At 37.7% G+C, this 19432-nt stretch overlaps 1 protein-coding gene across 1 annotated transcript in view; it reads right to left on the bottom strand.

Annotated features, from left to right (window-relative positions):
* LOC113660847 (coiled-coil domain-containing protein 148) overlaps positions 1 to 19432 on the bottom strand; it is an 82258-nt gene that overhangs the window by 56001 nt on the left and 6825 nt on the right. Inside the window, exons 4-6 of the mRNA XM_027174676.2 lie at positions 6836 to 6939; positions 1819 to 1913; positions 1285 to 1430 (exon numbers count right to left, since the gene is read on the bottom strand). Of these exons, the coding sequence (XP_027030477.2) occupies positions 1285 to 1430; positions 1819 to 1913; positions 6836 to 6939 (345 nt within the window). The remainder of the gene's footprint in view (positions 1 to 1284; positions 1431 to 1818; positions 1914 to 6835; positions 6940 to 19432) is intronic.

Below are 19432 nucleotides of genomic sequence, written 5' to 3'. Positions count from 1 at the left end.
TGTTATGAAGAGTGTGCTGGTGATATTAATATGTTCTGGTAATATGAAGAGTGTGCTGGTGATATGAAGAGTATTCTGGTGATATAAAGAGTGTGCTGCTGTTATAAAGAGTGTGCTGGTGATATCAAGAGTGTGCTGGTGTTATGAAGAGTGTGCTGGTGATATGAAGAGTGTGCTGGTGATATGAAGAGTGTGCTGGTGTTATAAAGAGTGTGCTGGTGATATGAAGAGTGTGCTGGTGTTATGAAGAGTGTGCTGGTGTTATGAAGAGTGTGCTGGTGATATGAAGAGTGTGCTGGTGTTATGAAGAGTGTGCTGGTGATATAAATATGTTTTGGTAATATGAAGAGTGTGCTGGTGATATGAAGTGTTCTGGTGTTATGAAGAGTGTGCTGGTGATATTAATATGTTCTGGTAATATGAAGAGTGTGCTGGTGATATGAAGAGTATTCTGGTGATATAAAGAGTGTGCTGGTGATATCAAGAGTGTGCTGGTGTTATGAAGAGTGTGCTGGTGATATGAAGAGTGTGCTGGTGATATGAAGAGTGTGCTGGTGATATGAAGAGTGTGCTGGTGATATGAAGAGTGTGCTGGTGTTATGAAGAGTGTGCTGGTGTTATGAAGAGTGTGCTGGTGTTATGAAGAGTGTGCTGGTGTTATGAAGAGTGTGCTGGTGATATGAAGACTGTTCTGGTGATATGAAGACTGTTCTGGTGATATAAAGAGTGTGCTGGTGTTATAAAGAGTGTGCTGGTGATATAAAGAGTGTGCGGGTGATATGAAGAGTGTGCTGGTGTTATAAAGAGTGTGCTGGTGATATGAAGAGTGTGTGAGTGATATGAAGTGTGCTGGTGATATAAAGAGTGTACTGGTGATATAAAGAGTGTGCTGGTGATATGAAGAGTGTGCTGGTGTTATAAAGAGTGTGCTGGTGATATGAAGAGTGTGCTGGTGATATGAAGTGTTCTGGTGTTATGAAGAGTGTGCTGGTGATATAAATATGTTTTGGTAATATGAAGAGTGTGCTGGTGATATGAAGAGTGTTCTGGTGATATGAAAAGTGTGCTGTTGTTATGAAGAGTGTTCTGGTGATATGAAGAGTGTGCTGGTGATATAAATATGTTTTGGTAATATGAAGAGTGTTCTGGTGATATGAAAAGTGTTCTGTTGTTATGAAGAGTGTGCTGGTGATATGAAGACTGTTCTGGTGATATGAAGAGTGTGCTGGTGATATGAAGACTGTTCTGGTGATATGAAGAGTGTTCTGGTGCTTGTTTATGTACCTGCTGAAGGACATGAACCCACTCTTTGTGCTCATTGGCTGCTGGAGGCTGTGACATCAGTCTGTAGAGGAGGTCCTCTCTTAGCTGGCACACTGGCTCTACAGTGGCCAAGCGAAATGCTTCACGTTCATGCTCCAAAGTCAGATCTATACACACACAAATAAACATATGCACACAAATTGGTATCACTAAACATGCATGTTTAATGCCACTGCAACACACAGTAAGATGATTTAACCTAAACACAAATTAAATAAACTTGAACATGGCATGGATAAGATTATACTTATATCAGGCATTAAACACTAAATGATTTAAATGCTAGATTGCTTAAAAATTGGTTCACATGTTGAGTGCATTGGATTATTAACATGTGGAGTGAATTGGCTTCTGGGTTCTGTAATTCTGCTCTGCTATCGATGCTAACCTGATGGTCTGGTAATGATAATTTCCCAGCCTAAATTATCTGCTCCTAAATTGTAGAAATGCTTAATAACACTTACATTCTCCATTAAACTGAAAACTATTTATTACCCAAATGCAGCAGTTCAGTAAAGAGATCTCCATCATCCTCTGCTTCCAGTCTGCTTCTGGTCAGGAAGCTCTTTAAATCTGCCATGCTTCGATCCCTAAAACAGCGGAGAAGCAGGGGAGACGCAGCACAGACTTTAATTTTGCACTTGATCTGAAAGGCTAATATAGATAATGAATTGGGGAAGCTTACAGCCTCCAGATTTGCCTTTAAGATTCTGTTTGACTAAACCCATGACTTACACCATATCCAGAGTGACCAGCAATGGAGGATTGTTGGACCTGGAATTTCAACTCACAACCGCCTTGTGGTTAAAGTAAACACCTTAACCACAAGGCTACCACATCCCCATGATGAGCTATTCATGATGAGCTATTCAGGGTCTCAAACACAGATTTGATTTCTGACTCACCTTAATTTCTAGAAATTTAAAAATCGGAATCCCAGACACCTTATCCCAGGCCCATCATTTAGAGGCAAAATGACAGTATATTCACAGTAAAACATAACATCCTAACATGGTTCCAGTCTTATTATGATATTTGTTTTTTCTTTAATAATAATGGGTCATTCTGTTTATCATATGCTAATATTAACAGAATGACACTATGCCAATTGGTGATGTAGCCATAAGGTTGCCTTACTTGCAAGCTACATTAGCATTGCAGCTCCAGTACAAAGCTAAAGAAACACACTTCAGATATGAAATGTATCTTTTTCGGATCCATTACAATAATAAGGAGAAAGTTTTGTAAATGGTACTTTTTTTTGGCCAGAGTGTTGCTTCAATGAAGAAAAGGCTGCAGTCACACAAATGTGGTGGCAATGAGAATTTTTACAGGTCAAACAATAAGGTAAGAACAAAAGCGCAACTATCAAACTTTCCACCGGTGCATGCTGCCTGATGGTGCTAATGAATTGGACGGCAGGATCAGTGGGTGGCTTTTTTTGTGTGTGTGAGCGCTGTTTGCTCGTTACTGAATCCCACATGCATGCACCCCATTAACCCTGCCCGACTCATACACGCTCATTACCCCAGAGCTATGACTGCCCTTCTCAAATCACACACCTTTATAAACCCGTGAGGGTCACTATCTCCCCATGTCTCTCAGTTCCTCTGTCTCTATCACTCTCACTCCCACACACATCCATTTAAACACAATGTCACATGGCTGTGTGGGAAATATACCAAAAAATACAGTGCCCACAGAATCTCATAAACCCAGTGAACTTATACAAGAGGGTTATAGCAGAGAGCATAATGTTAATGGCTCCAGCTGAAGCTTTCTCTTTCAAACCTCTTAAAATCTTATCTTCTTCCTTTTTTTCCTGAATTTACCCTTCTTCACTCAGTTTCTGTCTTTATCTCCTCCCCCACCATCTCCGTTTCTCCTCATCTAATCCCAGATTTTCCACTCCCCTGGCAAGAAAAACGCAATCAAGAGTTTCGCCTCATCTATCTTTGCCCGTTTTGCCTGAGTGGCCAGGCAGCTGTAGAGCCGAAGGAGAATAAAGTATCTGACTGGCTCGCAAAGTATCTGACAGCCTCAGGCCTTTTTACAGGAAACTTTACTATGTCACCTTCCTTTTCTAGTTTATAGCTGTGCGAGAACTACAACTCCCTTCATCCCCTGCTAACAACTTTATTATCCAGCTTGTACATCACAGTTAAAATCATGGTGATGTACTCATCTAAACTCAGCTGTATCTCTGGCATTATATCAATGATAAACAGTGGTGGAATATCCACAGAAAAAGCAGAGCCTCGTCATAAATTGTGTAAATTGGTGCTCAGAGAAAATTTGCTGTTTCCAATGTTCTATCACTATATCAGTTTTAGGTGAAGTGATTCATTTTTGGAAAAATACTTTGCTTGGCTTTGTCATGTAATGCCCCCTACCCTACCCTCACTATACAGAGCAGAGCACCAGGTTACTAATAGTCTATTGACTTAATTGCATTCAATGTTTCCCAATATAATAAGTAAATAATATTACATTACAGTAAACTATAATCAACTCACGATGGGGGAAATAACAATTAACAACAAAATTCATTCATTCATTCATTCATTCATTCATTCATCTTCTACCGCTTATTCGAACTTCTCGGGTCACGGGGAGCCTGTGCCTATCTCAGGCGTCATCGGGCATCGAGGCAGGATACACCCTGGACGGAGTGCCAACCCATCACAGGGCACACACACACTCTCATTCACTCACACACTACGGACAATTTTCCAGAGATGCCAATCAACCTACCATGCATGTCTTTGGAGCGGGGGAGGAAACCGGAGTACCCAGAGGAAACCCCCGAGGCACGGGGAGAACATGCAAACTCCACACACACAAGGCGGAGGCGGGAATCGAACCCCCAACCCTGGAGGTGTGAGGCGAACGTGCTAACCACTAAGCCACCGCGCCCCCCCACAACAAAATTTATTTACAAAAAAAATACTAAGAATAACACATAACAAATCCATGCTTAAATAACCTTAAATAGAACAATATTCCATAAACACTATACAGTATATGTCTTATACAAGAAAAAAAAATAAAACTCACAAATTAAGTTCAGTTACTTAAAATATGCATAAACTCAAACTCCTCCCTCACGTTGCCAGAGGAATTGTAAACCACTACCTGGTCCTTCGAACAGACTTTTGTCCAACAATGAAATAAACAAGCTTGCAAAATGTCTGCAGTCAAATAGTCTTTTAGCTTCACTCACAAAAACGCAGATTCTTGGCGACTCGATACAGCAAAATTCTATAGATAAAGCCAGTTTTTATCAGTCACGGCTTATCTAAGGTCAAACCTTTCTTGTCATTCAAAGACTCTTCTCGTTTAAACTATAGTAATGCCCTCTATATCGGTGTCAGTCAGGGTTCTCTCTCACACTCGCAGTTGGTGCAGAATGCTGCAGCAAGGCTATTAAAATTAATGTGTAAGCGTGATCATATTTCTCCTATATGAGCCTCTCTTCATTGACTTCCAGTGCGTTTTAGGATTGATTTTATAGTTTGAGTGTTGTTTTATAAATCCTTGAACGGTCTGGCCCTGACTTATCTTTCTGACCTTATCAAACCATACGTTCCATCAAGGTCCCTTAGGTCTGTGGATAACATGTTCTTGGTTGTCCCTAGAGCAAGAATGAAGCATAGGGGTAATCGAGCATTTGCAGTCGCTGCTCCTAAGCTCTGGAATTCATTGCCAATATCGGTGAGGCTGGGCCCAACACTGTCTGTTTTTAAATCTAGTCTCAAAACATATTTTTATTCCTTGTCATTTAACTCAGTTTAGAAGTGTGTGTGTTGTCTTTTTACACTTATTTACACTTATTTATGTCTGAATTTACAGCAATTAAATGTAATATGTGCTCTAAAAATAAAATAAACTTGAAACTTACTTCAAAGAAAATAGAGAAACCTAAAGTAACTGCTAGGTTAAGCAACTAAAAATTATTTTTCTCGTATGTTTCAGACTAAACACCACTTTTATCGCAAGTCGGACAGCAACAAACTGAAAACTTTTCTCTCATTATTCTGGGACTAATTGGCCAAAAACTCCTTCCAAAAACTTGTTCTCCAACCATTTAACTATAACACTTTACTCCGTAAGGGTAGAAATATACGCTGATTGAACCTACTACAATTTACTAAACAAACCTATTGTTTAAAAGCGCATGTTTCCCAAGTACGCAACGACCAATTTCACAATCTTCAGCAACATATTCGATCTACATCTTGATTGCTTGATGAGTTCCAGTCATTTAAAAGTCACATCGTATTTAAATGATCACAGTTCAATGTAGTGTAGAGTTAAGTGTTATGTTCCGACAAACAAAATCGCAACAAGCGCTAATAGAAGCCTATTGGGGTAGGAATCATGCTGCTTAAGCTCACTCTGTGAGTATTTTCTGTTGAAGAGAAACAGCAGATAAGATACAAGATTGACCTCAAGACCCAAATACTCTGCAGCCTCAAAGATCTTGTTTTAAAGCCAATAACCGGATAATAATACATTTCCACAAATAAAGGCAAAGTATCCAATGTGCTTGTGATGTACAGGACTATTTTTATCGTGAAATATATTCCAAAGATGAAGCCGAACTTACAATGTAATTTACATTTACAGCATTTAGCAGACGCCCTTATCCAGAACGACTTACATTTTTATCTCATTTTATACAACTGTGCAATTGATGGTTAAGGGCCTTGCTCAGGGGCCCAGGATAGGCAGCCTGGTGGATATGGACATTGAACTCACAACCTTCCGATTGGTAGCCCAACACCTTAACCGCTTGGCTACCACATCCCTATGTTAATGATAATGGAGTGGATATGTCTGTAGATCAGAAATGCGTGTGCACCATGGTGACCTTGTTTTCTGCGAAAGCTGAGAAAAGGTAAAAATGAAGAAAACGTGTCTCACTTTTCTTATGCCTTAATGAGTTTCAGGTTTTTGTGTGAATTTGGAAATGTAGTTGGCTGGGAATGTTGCACTGGTTAATGCTAATTGCATGTCCTGTCTGCTTCTGACAAACTGTGACAGGAAATTTAATCACTGGATCAAACACAGTTGAACAAATGTACAGCTAGCACAGCTCAAAACAAGCTGCCAGATTGTACACCGTGTTACTGAATGCTGTTGAATCTCAACAGCCTATTATAGTGTTATGGTAAAAAATTGATTAGAATTCAATAGAAGAGATTAAGCATGAGGAAAGTCTGACCTGTTGATTAATATCAAGCATAAGCTTACATTTAAATAGAGACCTATAGAAATAGTACAATCTTAAATATTATTTTTTTTCCAGATATTGAACATTTATTTTATTTGTTTTTAATATTTCAAAAAAAAAAAAATGTTATCTCAGGCTTTGGGAGCCTCCTGTATATATTTAGTTCACTTGCCATCTTTGTTGAAAAATGTTAGAAACTGGTTCTTTCTTCTGACACTGTAAATGCAGTAAGGCGATGTGATGTTAAACGGAGTAGTGTATGGTTAGGTGTGTTACCTGGCTCGGCTCAGTTTGTGGTTCTCGGCGGTCCACACCTGTCTGTGTTGGCGTAGCAGGCAGCTCTCTCTCCTCTCTTGGACCAGATTCAGACTCTTCTTTATCTGACACAGAGAACAGACATCACGTACAGCATCACTCAAGCGTCATTTCAATACGCTTGTAAGTGTTGGCTCAGTGGTTAAAGGGGGTTTGTAAGATCACGGTTCAAGCTCAAGCGCTGCAAAGCTGCCACTTGTGGGCCCTTAAGCAAGGGTTCTTAACATTATCTGCCCCAGGGCTGCTGGATTATATAGTAACTGACCCTGTGCTCTGACCTCAGCTTCCTAACAAACTAGCATATGGAAAAGTGTGCTGTAATGTACATGTGACAAAGGCTTCTGCTTCTACACTTTCATGACGTTTCATTTTTATTTGCTTTTTTTTATATTATTGTACAGATCCTGATTTCTCTGATTCCCAGCACGACTGACACAAAGAATAATTCACAACACACTAATCTTCCATTTCTGTGTATGATTTTCAATATTTATATGATGAACTGTTCATTTTCCCTGTAAGTGTCCCATCCAGAATGATTTCACTGTATATGAATGAACATGATGAATGAATGAATTTGACACTGTAATTGTCTGGGAACTTTTATTTTAATCTTTCTCACTCATTTTTTTTATTTCTTATCTTCTTATCCCGTTTTTTTTATCTTTTTTCCTCACTGATTTTGTTGCTCTTAGCTTCCTTATTATTCCTTGTCAACTATCTCATTCTCTCTTCTCCTCTTCTTCTTTCTGCCTTCATCCCCTTCTGTTGTTTCTTTTATCATTTAGTTTAATGGGTTTTTTTTCTCACTTACTTATGTCACTTTTTCTTTCTCTATGTCTTTTTACCTTTTCTCTCTCGTAAGCTGTATTCACACATACAGTGATTTCATCACTGCGATTGGCCGTCGCTGTATGATGAAGGCTTGAGTAGGCCTTCCTAAAACTGGTTGCCATAGTGATAATGTTTCTCAGTGGGTGGCACAGCTATCATTCTACATGACAGAAAAGCATTTTCTTGCTTCTAAATGATTCTGTATAAAATTCACCAGTGTATTTTGTCAGGAATGGCTTTGACTATTCGCTTCCTGGACACTAGGGGGACATTCGGGCAGTTTTTTCAAAAGTGTCAGGTTGTTGATACAAAATTCTTATCAGAAGTCCAGACACTAACCATTGAGCCAGCAGTGAAAATCCTGTCTCCCAGTCAGAGAATTAAATCTAGGTCTTCTGTTTGACAGCACAATATTAGCAAGAACAGATATTCTTTCTTACTGTTTTGTTTTTCTTTCCTTTTCTTTTCTTGTCTTTGTTTCTCTTTCATGCTTGCTATTTCACTTTATTGGTTTTACTTTGTTTGCTTTTCTTTCTCTCTCTCTCTGTCTCTCTCGCTCTTGCTCTGTCTCTGTCTGTCTGTCTCTCTCTCTCTCTCTGTTTATATATATATATATATATATTTATATATATATATATATATATATATATATATATATATATATATATATATATATATATATATACTGTTTGACAGCCGGAGATATTTACCACAATATTAGCAAGAACAGATATTCTTTCTTACTGTCTTGTTTTTCTTTCCTTTTCTTTTCTTGTCTTTGTTTCTCTTTCATGCTTGCTATTTCACTTTATTGGTTTTACTTTGACTCTGTGTTTGCTTTCCTCTCTCGCTCTGTCTCTGTCTGTCTCTATCTCTCTCTCTTCCTCCTTCAGGCATAGAAATAGTTTCTACTTTCATGTACTTCATTAATGTCGCTAGGTTTTACTTTAAAGAACAAATATGTATATCACAACTGAGGCAGAAGATGATCACAAAAGTAAGGGGGAAAAAATGAGTGGAGGGAACTGAAAATAATTGAGCAGTGACAGATGGTAATGGATGTAAAATGATGACTTTTCACTAATTTTGTCCATTAAAAACTCCACGCCAGGAGGTTTTAGCAGAGTGGAAGGAAAGCATGGAGAAAGTACCACTGAAATGACTTTTCATTTGGGTTTCATATTACCAGTGTTGTGGTTTCGTTATGAGCCACAGCACCAATTTGTGTTACCACTCAGCCACTTTTGGTTATTAATAGGCTGCCTTGTGAGTAGATACTTCTGTGCTGTTGTTTTGGTTATTTTATTGACTGGAAGTTGAAGGTAATCACATCTAATACTTGAAATGACTTGCACACAGCACACACAGTGAGTAATAATGAAAAACCATTCAAGGTCTAGCTTAGTGTTATTGGCATGGTGCACAGTGTGTGAGTTGTGAGTGCGCTCCACTAGTGACCGAATTTATGGAGCTTAATATTGGAAATTGAAACCAACGCTCTCAGTACATTCAGTACGCTAGCCAAGCTACACATACCATCTTATCCCATAACCACCTAATGCTTTCTTACTTTTTATTTGGTAAACAATTTGTCTTTTATGTAAACTAACAAATGTGCTTGCGTCCAAATATTTGCCCAGTATGTACCTCGCTTGAACATAAGTCCTGAAACTGAAATGAACTTAATCAGGATTAAGTGGACGGCCAGTCAGACTTGTTCCAGTTCAATTTCAATTCTTCAATTTTCATAGCTATACATATACATATATTTGTAGAGCACTTTCAACGATTCACATTGTCTCAAAGCAGCTTTACAAAAGTATAGAAACAGAATAAAACAAAGATTTAAGTTTAAAATTAAGCTACTATTTATCTCCAATATCAATCAAGTAAGAAACCTTGAGAGGAACCAGACTCAGAAGTGAACCTCATCCTCATTTGGGTGACACTGGACAGGAATGTCAATGTAATTAATGTCCTTCCTACAACAGTTTATAATTGTGCAACCAAGAGCTCCTGAGGAACTAATGAGTTCACCACAAAACCAACACTTAATTTCCTTCTGCCATTTAATGGTGCTTCGTGGAAAGATCCAAATATGGGATTTTTTTGTTCTCGAACAAAATCTGGATCTTCCAATAACAAGTAGCTTTATAATGAGCTCACATTACGATTTAATTTCACACAGCTGAACTGCATGCTACTAAAAGTGCGATTTTTGATGGCAACCTTTTGTCTCTAACTAAAGGATTTCACAGCCATGGGGTGGATACTAATGCAATGACATATTTTATGATTTGCAAATTTGCAAATCTGCATCCGCTTCTTCAGTGTTATGGGCTAATTATATATAGACTCTTGACATATACACTCAAAGTGCATTTCAGTTCATTACAACATTACATGTCTCTATATATCACTGTTCCTTCTGTCTTTTTCTTTTCTGTTATTTTCTCTCTCTTATTCTTTACTTTTTTTTAGCTCTTTATTCTATGAACTGAGGTATTGAATTCAGTGTCTTTCCCGTGAATGTTTTTAATCTCATTCATTTGATGTTCATCCTAAGCGACTTACAACTGAGTTTAACGCTACACAATGTGGAAAAGTCATGAGGTGAAAAGTGCAGTGTAATATATATATATATATATATATATATATATATATATATATATATATATATATATATATATATATATATATAAAAACTAGATGTTTACATTTACATATAAATATATAATATCATTGTAGTGTTATTATTAGTATAGCATATGATAGAATAATAGTATAAATTAATTGTGGCTGAAGGTGTTAAATACCCATTGGTCTTTAAGTAACTAGACTTATTTAAATCAGGAGAAATGTGCTGATGGATGAATATTCATCCATAAAAGCAGCTCAAGATACTGAAGGCTTGGTAAAATACAGTGCTTTAGGCAGCATTCTGATTTCCTGATTTACTGAGCTCTTGAGTAAAACAGGTAACACTTGACTGTTCTGCTGTTTGCTTTCATATCAAATAATCGCATAGAAAATGAAAATCTCTCATTTCTTTCTATTCATATTCCATCCACTCAAGGTTGTAGGAATACTACAGCTAACCCAGATCCCAGATGACCTTGTATAACACACACATAATCACACACACACACACACACACACACACACACACACACACACACACACACACACACACACACACACACACACGCTCACCTTGTTATCAGCACCACATACTGTACAACATGACATGTTAACTAACTGTCTATCAGTAGTCTATTTGTCTAATAATCTCAATTTCAAAACATCTGGGCCCATGTTCATGAAAATTGTGCCTAGTGACAAAATCTGAAGAAAATTCTTAGAAATGTGTATGTTAAATATATATATATATATATATATATATATATATATATATATATATATATATATATATATATATGGCAGATACTCCAACATCTCTGAAACGGAGCTGACTGAAACGCCATAGCAGCAGAAATGATATAATTTGGCATTTCTGCTCCGTGTCGAAGATGTTTACATTTAAATTTATATTACCTTTATTACATTTATAACATACAGATGCTAGCGCATCTTTAATATGATTGGTCACAAACATTATCGCTACACGATATAAACATATAGCCTCAACTATCTTAATGTACAGACAAAGTGAAGGCTTATAATAGAGCAGATTAAAATCACTCCTGTTTATTTTATTGTACAACCAATCACAGTCTTCAAAAGAACGTGTAACCTAGAAACAGGGTTTAGCCCCACCTTCTCTCTAAGATAAAATTTATTATATTTTCCTTGCTCAGAGTTGCTGAGTTTGGTCCTGTATCACTCTTAAGTTAAGATTCCTAGTTAGAAATTTTAAAGCTGATTTAGGAGCTCTGAGATTGTTCTTAGTATCTTTATGAATACAGGCCCAGATCTTTTGTCAATATATGTACCACTGGTGACTGGAAGAAATACATTTACAGCATTTGGTAGACACGATTAGCCAGAGCAGCTTACAAATATTGTCACATTTCTTAGCGGAAGCATTGCAGCCAGACCCGGACACAGGATACAACATAATGCATTTATTGACGCGAGACACTAAATATACGGCAAAATAAACACGTACGCATGTATGACAAGAATACGGCGCATAACAATGATGAACAAAGATACACAAGGGAAGGATTTTTTAAGACAACAGATTAGGCATAATAAGCAACAGGTGGGAAAAGACACATCACCTCAACAACCAGTACTTCCCCAGACGTTCCTGACAATTTTATCTCATGTTTTTTATATTATTGAGAGTTCACGGCCTTGATCAGGGGCCCAGCAGTGGCACCTTGGTGGACCAGGGCTTTACTCATAACCATCCAGTTGGTAGCCCAACACCATAACCACTAGGCCACAGTGTAACTGCCAACTTGCATATAGCATTCATGCTTCGCCTCATTTTTTCCTCTAGTTTGGTCACCTGTCAATTCGCACCCACCAGCAGCCAGCTCCACTGATTATACAATAACTATCAGCCCAGAAAGGATGAAGACTTCATCTGAGACACATGGTGTAACACACTCACTCTAAGCAAGGCACAAACCTCACGGACGCTCGCAACTGGTTTGTGTCACTGTGATAGACAGATAAGGACAGCACGGCAGCCAAAGAGAGCAAAGTCTATTTTGTGCTTTGTGAAGCTAGCATGTGTCGTGTGACATCATCGCAACAGATATCCAGCCAAAGCCGTCTTCAGCTATCATAGAAAATAATTACATATATGTCTTCACTGGTGGGAATTTAAAAGAAGAATCCTGTGGATTCTACAGGACGGAGAACAGGGGTCTGAAGGATAAAATATCCGCACTGCAGATATAAGACTAGATCTAAAACACTAAATATTTTCCATTATTGCTTTTCATCACTGTGTCCTTTCCTGAGAATCCATTTGCTTGTTGTTTCTGTAGTTATTTTGTCTGACATTTATTTAGCCTGACATTCTATCAAGCCCCTCTACACCAGTGTTTCCTGCACCCAGTTCTGCACATTTCACATCTTCCCTCTGAGCCTACGCGCCTAATTTATCTCACTAATGAATGTTTGGATCCATTTATATCAAATAACAACCCTGTTGGCTTTGTGCAAATAAATTAAATAATTTGTTGTGTACTAATTTTTAGCGACTGGTGTCTCAAGGCCTGTCTTGAGATCACAAATCAGTGGTCTCGGGCTTATCATGTTTTTAACATCATAACACAATTAATGTGTAATATTCCTACTGCAGTACTGAGATATCTATTTTATAAATGTGGAGCACCATTAAAGTGAAGTGGCATATGGTTAAGTATGGTGACCCATACTCAGATTTCATTCTCTGCATTTAACCCATCCAAAGTGCACACACACACCGTGAACATACACCCGGAGCAGTGGGCAGCCATTTATGCTGCGGCGCCCAGGGAGCAGTTGGGGGGTTCGGTGCTTTGCTCAAGGGCACCTCATTCGTGGTATTGCCGGCCCGAGACTCGAACCCACAACCTTAGGGTTAGGAGTCAAACTCTCTAACCATTTGGCCACGACTTCACTACGAACTATGTTTCAGAATACTTTATCATCTTATTTTTAAAATAATATAGCACAAATAGTCGATTTCCAAATCTTCTTTTAATTTTCATCAAAAGAAAAAGAAAAGAAAGAAACTTTTGGATAATTAGCAAACTTTCTTATTTTGTTCTGTCAAATTATTACTGTGTGGCCTAATGTGCGTTGCTTATTTACATTTTTTTATTTAGAAAAGTAAGTGCCACCAGTTTGTTATTGTTACTAACATTAGGTGCACTGGTGGCTCAAGCAGTTAAGGCTCTGGGTTGAGGATTGGGGTTCAAGCCCCACTGCCAAGCTGCCTCTGTTGGGCCCTTGAGCAAGGCCCTTAAACCTTTATGCTCCAGGGGCGCTGTATCATGGCTGAAACTGTGTGCTAACCTCAACCTCCAAAGTTGGGATATGTAAAGAAAGAATTTCACTGTGCTTTAATGTATACGTGACAAAATAAAGCTTTCTGTCTATTCTTTAAAGTGTAAATCTGTAAATGTACAGTGTCTGAGTGATATTTTCTTATTTTTAACAATACCAAATGCTCTGCAGCTTGTCTTTAAGAAACATCTGGAGCTATTCTGTATATATTATATATGTATATATATTTTTTATTACATCTTGTGGCTGTTCGTGTTCGGTTCTGTTAGGCAAACACTGAAAGCTAAGTTGTTGGCATTGCCGTTACTCGCGAACGGTAATTTAGTCAAAATACTTCGTATCAATCTCTTTTCAACATCTGAGATGTTTGTTAGCATGAATGCTGAGACATTCTAAGGACACTTTCACTCTGGACTTGCACAGCATAGTGCCACTTTATACACTATTTACACACCATACTGCACCTGGTCACTTTAAGGACAATCTTTAAAAACCATACACATTTATGTATATGTATAATTATGTATATGTACATACATTATTTCATATTCTCATTTCACATTATTTTATATAGTTTTTCTTATATAGTTTATCCTTTCTTATTATTTTATTCTAATTTTATTTTTTGCTTTTTTATACTTTTTTTTTTTGATAATCTTTATTCTTATACCAGACAGTTGCATAAAGCATTTCACTGAATATCGTACCCTGTATGTATGTGTATGTGACAAATAAAATTTGATTTGAATTTGATTTGATGTGTTTGATTCTCAGCTGTGTGGATGAAGAAGCACATTGGAGGAACCTTGACACTGCTACTTGTTCAAGTTAGACTGTAGAGGTGCAGAGCTACAGTATCAATATACGTGTACATAAATCTTATTAATGAAGCAATACCAAGCAGCACATTAACAATAACGCATACACACTGTGTTTGTTAGTGCGTATAGCAGTGCCTTGCTGATCCGATGATTATTTAAATAGGCCTAATAAAGACGCAATTCAAATTAATGTTATTTTGATCGGTACAATGCTGCGAGGAAGATTTCATGAAACAATATTGGCCATAATTAGGCAAAGAATAATAACCTAATGGATTAATGTTTTTTGAGGGAAAAAAAATATCTTCATGACCCAAAAGAATCGACTCTTCTGGTGAGCTTAAATAAATAATGTGACTCTGTAAAAAGAGCCAGAATTCATATCCAACCCTCCGGCTACACGGGTTCCACAGAGCAGCCGTTTTCACAGACGCCATCTGAAGGATCCTGCTATAAATATAACAAATATTCCTCACCACGTCCAAACACATGTCCCCACAAGATCAAACATCACACAATGAAATGGCAAACAAACAAAAACACATACACACAAGACGGGAAGCTTGATGACATCATCAGAGCCAGAGGCTGCCCTGTGATTCGGTACCAAGCAAGAGTTCATGACCTCACATTGTATCGGCAGGGTGAGTAGAACAGTCACAGGACAGAAGATCACACTGGAGGTAATCTAAAACAATAACAATGGTACAGAAGTGAAACTTTTTTTTACATTTACAGCATTTGGCAGACGGCATTATCCAGATCGACCTACTGTATATTTATCTCATTTATACAGCTGCGCAATTGAGGGTTAAGGGCCTTTCTCAAGGGCCCTCCACAGTTTGGTGGACCTGGGATTAGAACTCACAACCTTCCAGGCAGTAGGCCAAGTCCTTGAACACTGAATGCTGCCACTTCCCTTTTTAAGAGTGAGCTTATGAGTTGTTTTTCTTTTCTTACAAACATGATGTTAAAAAAACTGCTAAATTTAGCAGAATGCACACACACAAACACACACACAAACACACACACACACACACACACACACACACACTTCCACATCGTGTCTCTGTAGACAAGAAAAGCAAACACAAACAAGGAATCACTAATTAATCTGGGGATGAATTTACACACCATGCATGCAGAGGCTCGGGCGGCTTTTTTGTTTGTAGGGAGTGTGTGGGCATGTTTTATATCTGTGTGGGGACCAACTATCCCAACAAGTATAGGGAAATCTGACTGTTTGGACACTATGAGGATATTTGAAGAAAACTGCTTTTTGTTTTTTTTTACAAAAAAATGCAGCTTTTCAACGTGTTTTCCTTTTGCTACTGAGGTTGAAGTCAGGGTTCTATTTAGATGGAGACATAGAATTAATTAACCGCTTTAAAAATAATAATGTCATAGGAAGGTCCTCACAAGAATAGTAAAAAAAAGTGTTTGTGTGTGTGTGTGTGTGTGTGTGTGTGTGTGTGTGTGTGTGTGTGTGTGTGTGTGTGTGTGTGTGGCTTCTCAATGCCATCCAGTGTTATTTGATTATAAAGTTAGCTTTTTGAGGTGACAGAGTCAGATAATTGTGCATTTTCCCATCCAGAGATCTTTCAATTACAGCGTGTGAGCAGCCTGGGTGAATGTAAGGACAGAGATGATGAGGCAGACCTCCAGTAGTGGCTGACAAATGCCCTATGGTTCATTTATATAAGCTATGGCTGTTCAGCTATTTCACTCGAGTGCATTATAACACACTAATGTGACAAAATAGAAGGAATGGCATATACATCTCTCTCTCTCTCTCTCTCTCTCTCTCTCTCTCTCTCTCTCTCTCTCTCTCTCTCTCTCTCTCTCTCTCTCTCTCTCTCTCTCTCTCTCTCTCTCTCTCTCTCTCTCTCTCTCTCTCTCTCTCTCTCTCTCTCTCTCTCTCTCTCTCTCTCTCTCTCTCTCTCTCATTTGTGCCACATCAGTCAGCTGGCCAAAAGTGCCTAAATCTTTACTAAACATTACAGTATTGTCCCATGGGAAAGCTGGTCCTGTTTAATAAAGCCAACTCTGAGTCCATACTAACTAGGAATATAACTGCTGCAAATGTTCAAGCCGAGGAAACCCATCAACTGGAACCCATCCAATCAACAGAAATAATCATTCAGGACAAAATCAACAGATTGTGAACAGCACTAAAGACTTCAGAGTAAAAAATTCACCCTGACTAGCTTGTACATTAACATGTGAGCTTTAAGTAAATTCCTTTCTTCCTCTTCTGTACGTTCTGCTTAAACATCAATCAGTCAGCTTCCAAAGCTTCAGAAATGTATGCGAATGCTGGTGTAAATTACACCATGCTACTAACTAACTACTAGATTGCTAACTAGGAAAGCTCTGTTGTTACTGCATCATATAGCCCCATTGCTTTATAGATGTTTGCTTCCAACGTTTACTCTCTCTGTTGATCCTTTTATTTTCTGTAGCACTTATCCTACACAGGGTCGTGGAAGCTGTAGCTGGTGAATGAATTTGAACTAGGGGAGGAACTCTTAGTACCTGGAGTAAACCCCTAAAGCACAGGCAACCAAATCCCAGGAGTTTGTGTTCTAGGTTGTTTGTCAAAGGATTGGGATTCAAGCCCCATCTGTGCCAAGAGATGCCTTTAACCCTATCTGCTCCAGGGGTTGCTGTATCATCGCTGACCCTGCGCTCTGACCCCAACTTCCAAAGCTGGGATATGCAAAGAAAGAACTTCACTGTGTTATAATGTATATGCGACAAAATAAATGCTTCTTCTTCTAAGGCTGCTGACCGCTAAGCCACAATGCCCATGCTGTCTCGACTATTTCTTATTGATACAACATTGAACTTTGCTGGAAAATACTTTGTGAAAAAGGATCTTGCTTTTATTTTATTTTAGGAACAAACCTGACATTTATATCATTGTAAATCCGTGAGCAAAAACAATGTCCCCCTTGTGATGACTCCTAATTTCTCCTGTCACAGGAATAATGAAAATACAGCAGCAACCAACAACTTAGCAGCACGCAATCGCCACAAATCACAAAAAATTCAGTGTACACATTGTGAACTTGGGGTGCTCTAATTTACTCAACAACAATCGGATTGTTAAACTCAGGCCACTATATCACTGTCAAGCATCTTCGATCGAGCCTTATAATGGAATACATATGCAGGAATGTATGCGTTATGTAATTCACTGTAATTCAATTCAGTTTATATGTGACTGTTTAATTTTAGTGCATTACCAAAATGTTTTTTTGACTATTGCCATCACTCCTGAGTAATCAGTACTAATTTTACTATCCTTGTTTGCTTTAGTATAAGTCTTTAGACATAATCCAATTCTTAAGTTAAATGCCAAGCAACCCTTAAAAGGACATTATTTAATCGCACTCTCCTAGAGTCACCCAGATGAGGACGGGTTCCCTTTTTTGTGTGTCTGGTTCCTCTCAAGGTTTCTTTCTCGTATCGTCTCCTCTTTATTTTTCTTGCCACTTTTGCTTTTGGCTTGCTCATTAGGTATAAATAAAAATGTCAATTTTAACCTTTGTAATTTTTATTCTGAATTTTTATATTCATGTAAAACCGCTTTGAGATCATGTCCATTGTTAAAAGCACTATACCCATAAAATTGAATTAAGTTATAATATTAAATGATATAATAATGCCATAATATTGTTTTTAATCAGATTTTTTAAAATCTGATTGGTCCGGAAGTGTTGGTTGTTTATAAATCAATGTTTATGTTAATGCACACGCTCGATACGTTATTGTTTCTATAGTAACAGCTCGTTCACGGGGACTTGCATGACGGACATGTCACGTGAATTAAAACTAATAAACGGATTAACAATGTGTTGTTTAACAAAGTGCAATCATTGACATGGTGAAGATTTCTGCTGTTGATTTGTATATAGTCAGCCATTAGTAACAGTCAGAAGACGTAGCTTTAGACCTTTTGTCACGAACAGAGGACATTGCATTATTCAGTGCCTTAATACCGTGACATTTAACTGGGAGAAAAAATTACTGGTGAGGGAATGTCCTTTAGTCACTGTTATAATAAAAGTAAGAACAAAACATGTTTTACAGATTTTCCACAAACATTAAATAAGAATAAAATAATTAGCATAATAATTAACAAAAAAAAAATTAATCATTAGCAAATTCTTGCAGTAAAATAAAGAAACAAGACACTGATGTAAAGGCTATTATAGGAAAATAATAAACTGCAGTGATGGTAAAGGTTTGTGTATCATTGATTATTTTCCTGTAACAGAATGTCCCAAGAAAGAGATTGTGAGTGTGAGTGTGCCTGCGATGGGTTAGCACTCCGTCCAGGGTGTATCCTGCCTCGATGCCCGATGACGCCTGAGATAGGCACAGGCTCCCTGTGACCCGAGAAGTTCAGATAAGCAGTAGAAAATGAATGAATGAATGAATGAATGAATGAATGAATGAATGTCCCATTGTTTGTTACTCCTTACATATTAACTTTAATTTCAGTTAATTTAACATTTTTTTCCCCATTACTGGATATTAAGAATACATTTTAAAGTCAATAAATTATATTCATAGCATCATTGTTATAGTGAAAAAAAAATGTATTGTGTATGTGTCAGCCTCTTTTTTAAAATATTCATAGAATATAATTAAAGATTCATATCTATTCAGAAATGAATTTAAAAATATGAATTATGCAAACATTTACAAATTTCGTGTAATCATTAAATGAGTGGGTAACATGGGTAATATTTGGTATATTGTCCTTATATCTACATCCCAAAAGACAAAGCTTCCTGAACATCTTCTGTGTCTAAGAGCCGAGTGTTTAGTAATTCAGAGAGAGAAAACAGAGTTAAATCATTTGCCAACTAATGACAATAATTTGGGTAACATTTTGTGCCAAGGTCTCATCCATTCTTATTTT

Source organism: Tachysurus fulvidraco, chromosome 6 (genome assembly GCF_022655615.1).
Source record: "Tachysurus fulvidraco isolate hzauxx_2018 chromosome 6, HZAU_PFXX_2.0, whole genome shotgun sequence".
Lineage (NCBI taxonomy): Eukaryota > Metazoa > Chordata > Actinopteri > Siluriformes > Bagridae > Tachysurus > Tachysurus fulvidraco.
The sequence above is the reverse complement of the archived record's forward strand: the minus strand, read 5'-3'. Positions and strand labels throughout refer to the sequence as shown.